The 9,000-nt window shown below is 35.1% G+C and overlaps 1 protein-coding gene across 1 annotated transcript in view; it reads right to left on the bottom strand.

The window, feature by feature from the left end:
* Positions 1-348: 348 nt before the first annotated feature.
* The window catches only part of LOC107756568 (WD repeat-containing protein 87-like), a gene marked incomplete at its 3' end in the record, with an annotated part of 31,776 nt that continues 23,124 nt past the window's right edge, over positions 349-9,000 (bottom strand). The window contains 3 exon segments of the mRNA XM_016573778.1: positions 349-1,457; positions 2,042-2,725; positions 4,455-5,168. Coding sequence (XP_016429264.1) covers positions 349-1,457; positions 2,042-2,725; positions 4,455-5,168 — 2,507 coding nt within the window.

The raw sequence follows: 9,000 nt of genomic DNA, 5'->3' as shown, positions 1-9,000 counted from the left end.
ATATTCCTTTTTCATTTCATTTCTATCTTTCTCTTCTCTTTCTTTTCTCTCATTCTCCTCTTTTTCTCTTCTCTTCATCTCTTCTTCTTGCTCTTGTTTCAGATCTTCAATCATTTTCCTCCATCTTTTTCTCTCTTCTTCTTTTTTCTCATCATCTTCTCGTTTTCTTCTCTCCCACTCCTCTTTTCTCTCTTGCTCCAGCTGTTCATAATGTCTTTTTGTTTCTTGTCTCTTTTCATCATATTCTCTCTCTTTTTCTTCTCTTTCTCTTCTCTCTTTCTGTCTCTCCTCGTCTATCTTCTGTTGTTCTTCTTCTTTTTCTCTTTCAAATTTCTTTCTCATTTTCTCCAGTTCTTCTTGTTTTTCTCTCAGTTCCTCCTCATGTTTATCTTTTCTCTTTCTTTGCTCTTCCTCTCGTTCTCTCATCTGTCGTTTCTTTTCATCCTCCCATTCTCTCTGCTGTCGTTTAATTTCCTCTTGAGTCTCTTTTCTGTCATTTTCAGCTTCTTTTATTTTTCTCTCCCATCTCTCTCTCTCCTCCGCCTCTTCTTCATTCCTCTGTTTCTGCTCAGATTCTCTCTTTTTTATCTCTTCTTCTTCTTTCATCTGTAATTCTGCTATAATGTGTTCTTGTTCATGTTTCATCTTTTCTTGATCTTGTCTGTATCTCTCTTCCCTCTTTCTATCTTCTTCTTCGCTTTCTTTTTGCTGTTTTTCATACTGTGATATCTGGTTTTCAATCTCTCTCTTCATCTCTTCTATTTTTCCATCATATTCAGCTTTTTGCTGTTTTTCCTCTTCTGATCGTTTCTGGTTTTCAATCTCTCGTTTCTGTTGTTCTGTTTTGTGTTTTTCTTCGAATCCTTTCATCATTTTTTCCTCTTTTTGTCTGAACTCATTCTCTCTTTGTTTTCTTTCCTCATCTGCTTTTATTTTCTCTTCTTCCAGTCTTTTCTTGAGCTCTTCCATTTCTGTCTCATATTTGACTCTCAGTTTCTCATTTTGAGTCTGAATTTCTCTCTCTCTCTCTTTCAGTATTTCCTCCATTCTCTTCTTAATGGACATCTCTGCCTCCTCAAACATGCTGTTAGTGAAGTATCGACCCTCGTTACTGTTTTTCACCTCTTCTATCATGTTTAACAGTTGAATCACTTGAGTTCGGTCTTGTTTTTCTCTGTTATTGAAAGCCAGGAATCTGTTTCCACAGTCTCTGATCAGTTTCTATTGATCATTTGACAGTGTCGTGTCAAAGAGTCCTGGAGTATCAACAACAGCTACTGATCGACCATCAACTTCACCAACTCCCTTCTTACAGTCAGTCGTCACTGAATCTGATCTTGCTTTACTCACAAACTCATTTCTTCCCATAATAGTGTTTCCTGTTGCACTCTTTCCATTTCCTGTCCTCCCGATCAGCACAATCCTCAAACACTGCAGATCATCTTCACATTCAGCACCTGAAAATCATGTAAAAAAAATCATGCGTTAATCATGCAGTTTTTATTTTTTTATTAAAATCGTATAAAATCGTATTTAAAAAATCAAACATTGAGCAATGTGACTCATTGTCTTTGATTTTGGATTTTCACTTTTAGCTTTTAACGTCCCAGAATTTGGTTATGTTCAAATGGTTTGTCAACATTAGCAATGAAAGCAGATGGATGTTCTCCTTTAAAAAAAAAAAAAAAGTCATTATTGACCTTCTACTGGTGTGCTTAAGTAAGGTTCAGGATCACCATGGAGGTTGCATTATTTGTTTTTAACTCTAGATGTTAAAATCAGTCTGATATGTAAACCACAACCAAACACTGTCAATCGAGGCTAAAGTGGAACTTATTTATTGCTCTATTTTAATTATATTGTGCACTGTTGAACCAGTGATAATGAAGTAAAACTAAACATCTTGTTTGAACATACAAGTTACAGTTTTGAAAATGTGCAAACATTTGTGAGATATTTACTTGTACTTAATAAATGAGAGTAATTACTATATTCTTTTAAAGATGCTCAGTACCAAAAATAAATAAATAAATCAACTCACTCTCTGACTGAATCTTCTGCTCTAACTCTTTGATTCTGCTCTCTTTTTCACTCAGTTCTTTCTTGTGTTGTCCTTCCAGTTCATGTCTGACTCTGTTCTCTTGAGCTTTCACATACATCTGAGGTGAATACGATTCAGTCTTCATGTTCTCTATATAATCCAGCAGTTCTGGGATCTGTCTGGAGTATTCAGGTTCCTTTAACCCCATCACTCTGTACTGACCTCCACAGAGACTGATTAACCTCTGAGATTCTAGGCTGGATTTGACAAACTCTGCTGCAAGTCCTTCAACAGTGAGCTCTGTTGTGAAGAGCAGCATGAAGTGCTCTCTGGAGTCAAATATCTTCTGGATCTTCTCTGTTTCTGCTTTGTCTTCATCAGTCAGTGGACCAACAGGAATAATGATGATGAAAGCATGAACTCCAGGATCACAGAGAGACACACAGTGGAGAGTCTTACACATCACTTCCTCCTCTGAGAGCTGATTGAGAGCTGGAAGACTGATCAGATTGATCAGACGACCATGAAGCTCCTCCTCCATCACACACACTTCATTACTTGCTTTCTGGTATGAAGGACTGATATGTTTTCCTTGTAAAATTTGGGACACAGAGACCATTAGTGATCCATCACTTCCACACAGCACCAGGTTCAGTTTCTGTTTTCCAAAGATATCTGCTGACACTGAAAAACATTTTAAGAGTCATTAGAATAGAATGTTTACACTCATGCCGTACCATTCATTCATTATTTGGCAACACTTTACAATAAGGTGTCATTTGTTAACATTAGTTAATGTATTAACCAACATGAACAAACAATGAACAATACATGTATTGCAGTATTTATTAATCTTTGTTAACGTTAGTTAATTAAAATTTAATTGTTCACTGTTAGTTCATGTTAATTCACAGTGCATTAACTAATGTTAACAAGCACAACTTTTGATTTTATTAATGCATTAGTAAATGTTGAAATTAATATGAATTAAGATTTTTAAAAATGCTGTAGAAGTATTGTTCATTCTTAGTTAACTAAAGTAGTTAAGTAATGTTAACTAATGAAACCTTATTGTAAAATGTTACCCATTATTTTACACTGATTTACTGTTTGTGTCTTTAAAATAATAATTGTAAAAAAATAAAATAAATAAAAAAATAAAATAAAATAAAATAAAATAAAGGGTAATTGTTGAGGTCTTTGTTCTTGTGTCTACTAGGGCCATATGTCTGCAGAACATTTTCTTTTTTTCTGTTCTTGGTTGATCCAAAGTGTCAACACTGTTCCCTGTTTTTCAGTTAATTTTTATATCCTATTTACCTACTTGGCATGGCATGGTTATTTTAAGTTCTGAGTTTGAGTTCCAATAATTAGTCTAAGGGTTTAAACCAGTGCTTAATTGGAGCCAGATCCTGCCGGGAAATGTCAGATTTGGGATTTTTGTGTTCCGGTATTTGTTATTAAACAATTTGGCATTAACATGGTGACAGTGTGTTTGTGAGTGTGAGACAGCAAGATTGGGTGCATGCAGATTCATACCATAGTCTGTCTGAATAGTCTGATTGGCCGGAAAGTGTGCGTTCAAATCGCCTTGATTCGCACTGAAACACATGCACACAGCCGCACAATCTCGCTGTGCACACAGAAACATTCAGAAGCACATAAAGTTGCCCCGCAACTTTTATTAATAAAATAGCTTTGCTATTGAATCACTACATTATATTTCTCAGCAACGAGGGGGTAACATCCTATTTAATTAGTGAAATAATTAAACTCACAACTTCAGTAGGTTATTAGTAGAGAGACGCTACAGAAGCAGGTAATTCACACATGCACGATCTCTCTTTTTCTCAAAATAATTCAAATAAATGCTACAATTAAGTAAATGTAATCTTACCACACTACTTATCTCTGACTGATTTTAAGTGGGCAGAATGCTAGATCTAGCAAGCCGTAACCGACGGACTGCTGTATACGGCCGTACAGAAACTTGTGAATGATGTGCTTATAGACTGTGCTCATTAGTGACATCATTGTTCCAGGAACGCTGAAGTTGTGTGGTCAGTATCAGTCACAGCACCTTTTAATTACCTTTCGATCCGGCAATTATTTATTTACAAATTAAGCACTGGTTTAAACCTACTTTCCTGGACACAATCAACAGGGTGTAAAGTTAGTATCAGAATAAAGACTCCAAACAAGACAGATACCTCTATAACATCAGTTACACCTTGATGCTAGAAGAGACTTTACAAACACATATGACACTCGCTCATACAATGCCTACCAAATATATCGTAGCAAAATAAAACTAATCTAAAACTGTAAGTACTAGTATATGGTTAAAATTGTAGTTCATGTTCATACCCTTAGAAGCTCAATATTAGAAAATCTATTCGAAAAAAAACCCTACCTTCATCACTTTCCCATTTCTGTCTCTCTTTGGGTTTTCCATCATCTTTGTGGTGAGAACTCTTCTTGCTTTCTTCCTCTGATCTGACTGAATCATCAGATCTGATCTGCTCTTCATCCACTGATGTGCCTATAGCATCTTCATACATCTCACATGTGAGATACTCTTCCTGGTTTCCCTTGAGCATCGTATCAACTCTACTGAATATCTCTGAGAGCCATTCTGGTTTTCTTTCATCAAATTGCAGATGTCCTCCTCCACACTCCTTTATTAACTGATTGATTGCTTTATTCTTGAGCGTAGAACTAAACATTGATCTGTATATTTCTTCATCAGTAGTGATCATTATAGTGCGTTTAATCGCCTCTTCACTGAATTCTTTCAGCACACTTTTCACTCTGTGTCCATCCTCCTCAGTGAAGTCCTTATGCTGCAGTACGAGTATGAATGCATGAGGTCCTGGAGCAGACAGATTCACATACTCTCTCACTGCCTGTGTGATCTGATGGAGTGACAGGTGAGGCTGGAGAAGCTGAGGACTCTTGATGACCATCACGCGTCTGTTCTTCAGTCTTCCTCCGACTCTCTGGCTGTGCTGCTGAAACTTCCTCTCCACTGGAAGTGTCTCAAACACATTTGTCCCCAAGATTAAGTTTGCCACTCTGTTGTTTTCTGACACATTCTTTCCCAGAAGAGCAATCCTCAGATCTCTCACTGAAACATAAAAGAGAAAATCAAATAAGCCTGATGTTTCTTGGACATAACTACATAATTTATATAAATATATAAATATATATACACAGATATAGATAATCAGGGTTATAAGTGCTTTTGATTTTATTCTCCTCTACCCCACTAGATGACACAAAAACTCACATTTTCCTCAACATCTGGGGAAATGTGTCTCCTCGGTGCAATCGCAAGAAGAGATGAAGAAAGTTGATTCTATGCCAGTTTGATGTCATATGTAGTTTTGTTGTTGTTGTTTATTTTTAAATATATTTTTTTAGCGAATGAGAATCAATAAAATTACTACAAATAGTATGAGACAAAGATCTTTTGAAGTTTTTTTTTTTTTTTCAGTTTTGTTTAATGTAATCAAATCAACAGTTTTTCAATAGCCAAAATTTTGGGTAAAAATCACTGGTACACAAGACAATAATTGACATGATGGCACAAGATGATATGGTTAGATTTAGATTCTAACATAGATATTCTATATTCTATATCTATATAGATATTCAAAGATATTCATTATATCATATAATATCATATTTATAGTTGTTTCTAAAAACATTCATTATCTTTAATTTTTAAATACTTGTTCTTTACTTTTAAAATTAACAGTGTATTTACTGAACAATACATTATTTTAATTATTAAAATAAACAGATAATAGTACAAACTTGTTTTGAACAAGTATTAACTTTTATATTATGTAAAACATATTACTAGCTAAAGTATTTGAATAAATATGAATAAACCTTTTGCCCCTCACCACCTCATATATTTTTTAAACACAACAAACCACTTTTATAATTTATTGTCAAAAATAAATGAATGAATGAATGAATTAATAAATAAATACAATAAATTTGTTGTTCCATTGACGTTCAATAACAAGACATTTTTTTTCTGTAATCATACTGTTGGAGCCATTTCTTTTTCTATTTTCAGATTTTGGACTGAATGGACTGATTTACTAATTTGAATATAATTAAGTGTGTTTGATAATTATTACTTGTGTATTATTTGTGTTTGAGTATTTGCATTGAATGTTATGAATATTGAATCGAGACTATTATATTATTGCGATTAAGTATTAGTGCAGGTGAGAAAAAGAAAGAGAGTGAGGAGGAGGAATGGAGAGATCAAGCCAGAAATGAGGGAAAGAGAAGAAGTATATCGGATGACACAATGATAGTAAGTAAAAAGAGTTTTGTGTTATTCATGGCAGAGGTCATAAATTGTTCAGCGCAGACTGAAAGAAGAATAGAAAAGATACAGATAATAGTGAGAGCAGCAGAGAGGTTCCTGGATATTAAAGGGCTAACATGGGAAATGGTTAGAGATGGTCTAACTTCAGAAATACAGCCTAGTCAAGAATCATGGGATAGACAATAATCTTGATGTTAGTAATATTACAATGGAATGCTATAGCTTGGTGGCTAATGGATTGTAATTTAAGGGTTATCTAAATAAGATGGAGGAAAAGCCAGATGTCATATGTGTACAAGAGTCTTGGCTGAAGCCTAAATTTGATTTTGTAATTAAAGGATATGTATCTGTGAGAAGAGACCGGGAAGAGGGAAATGGTGGTGGGTGTGTGAAATACAGCATAGAATGGTGGAGAAAGGAAGAGAAATGGAATATGTGGTGGTTGAGGTATGGAAGGATGACAAGAGTGTTGTAATAATTAATTTTTACAATCCATGCAGACAAATGGCATTGGAAGAGATGATGAAGATAGAAGGACAAAGTAGAGAGAGGGTGATCTGGTGTGGGGATTTTAATGCCCATAATAGTATGTGGGGAGGAAGTGTAATTGACAAAAACGGGCAGGTGATTGAAGAATTAATGGATGAGAGGAATTTGATCTGTCTGAATGATAGGGGAGGTACACGAATAGACATGAGAACAGGTCAAGAAGCGGTGTTAGATTTAACTCTAACAAAAAGTAGGTTGGGGGGAATAATTAACTGGAAGGTATTAAGGAAATGTACTATAGGCAGTGATCATTTTCCAATTTTGATTGAAATGTGTATGAATAATTGTGTAGAAAGAAATGAGAGAAGAGAAGGGAGATGGAAATATGAGAAAGCTAACTGGACTGAGTATGTGAAAATGGTGGAGGATGGTTTAGACATAAATGAAGTAAGAAATGGAGATGACATAGAAGCTATAAGTGAGAAAATTATAGGGGTCATGAAAAATGCAGCATTAAGTAATATTCCTAAGAGTAAAGGAAGAAGAAAGACAAAAATGGTACCATGGTGAAATAAGGAGTGTGATGAAGCTATTAGAAGGAAAAGGAGAGCATACAAGAAAGTAAGAAGAATGCATAACTATCAAGATTTAATGGAATATAAGAGAGAACAAACAAAAGTAAAAGAGGTGGTAAGAATGGCAAAAAGGCGACATTGGAGAGATTTCTGTGACAGAATAGGGAAAAGTACATCAATAGAAGAGGTATGGAATATGATCAGAAGGATGAATGGAATAGGGAAGGAGATAGAATATCCTGTTTTAAATGAAGGGGAAGTCATAGCAGTAGAAAACAGTGAGAAAGCAGAAATGTTTTGTAATACATTTATAAAAGTAAACAGTACGGAAAATCTGACTGAAGAATTTAAGAGGGAAAGGGAGGAAATATTAAAAGAGCATCCTCATCTATTGGACAAAAGAGAGGAAAGAGATAATATAATGGATGTCCCATTTGGAATGACGGAACTAAAACGAGCGCTGAGGAGAATGAGAGAAACTACTCCTGGTCAAGATGAAATCAGCTATTATATGATCAAGCAGTTAAGTGAGGAATCATTGAGAGTAATGTTAGAGTTCTATAATAAAGTTTGGGAAATGGGGGTACTACCACAAAGTTGGAAAGAGGTACTGGTATTGCCAATAAGGAAACCAGGGAAGGATCCAAGTAAGCCGGCTAATTATAGACCAATAGCCCTTACATCTCATGTAGGGAAAGTGATGGAGAGAATGATAACGGACAGACTAGTTTATTTTTTGGGAAAAAAAGAAAAATTATCACCTTATCAAAGTGGATTTAGGATAGGAAGGGGAACTATGGATCCGGTTATGTGTTTGGAAGTGGAAATAAAGAAAGCTCTATCAAATAAAGAATCAGTAACTGCCGTGTTTTTCGATATTGAAAAAGCCTATGACATGTTATGGAGAGAGGGTTTGATGATAAAATTGGAGGAGATGGGGTAGGGGGAAGAATGTTTAATTGGATTAGTGACTTCCTTAAACAAAGAGTAATGAGAGTGAGAGTAGGAGACTATATCATCTCAAGGAATAATAGAAAATGGCACTCCTCAGGGAAGTGTAATAAGTCCAGTGCTTTTTATAATAATGATAAATGATATGTTTAGTAAGGTGGATAGGAGTATTGGAAGATCACTGTTTGCAGATGATGGGGCTTTGTGGTTCAGAGGAAGAAACATTTAAGTTTAATATGGGGAAAATGCAGAAGGCTGTGGATGAGGTAGTTAAGTGGTCATACAAATGGGGATTTAAGTTTTCTGTGGAGAAGTCACAAACTATTATATTTTCTAACAAGAAAGTAGACAGTGAATGGAAGTTAAGAATATATAACAAAGACATGGCACGAGTAACATCAATTAGATTCCTAGGAATGTGGCTGGATACTAGACTTACATGGAAAGAACATATTGATAAGATAGTGAGTAAGTGTAAAAGAGTTTTAAATGTAATGAAATGTATGGCAGGACAAGAGTGGGGAGCAGATAGAGGGGCGCTTCAAACAGTTTATATAGCAATGATAAGATCTGTGCTAGATTATGGAAGTATA

Source organism: Sinocyclocheilus rhinocerous, unplaced genomic scaffold (assembly GCF_001515625.1).
Source record: "Sinocyclocheilus rhinocerous isolate Xijiao unplaced genomic scaffold, SAMN03320098_v1.1 scaffold5023, whole genome shotgun sequence".
NCBI classification, from domain to species: domain Eukaryota; kingdom Metazoa; phylum Chordata; class Actinopteri; order Cypriniformes; family Cyprinidae; genus Sinocyclocheilus; species Sinocyclocheilus rhinocerous.
The sequence above is the reverse complement of the archived record's forward strand: the minus strand, read 5'-3'. Positions and strand labels throughout refer to the sequence as shown.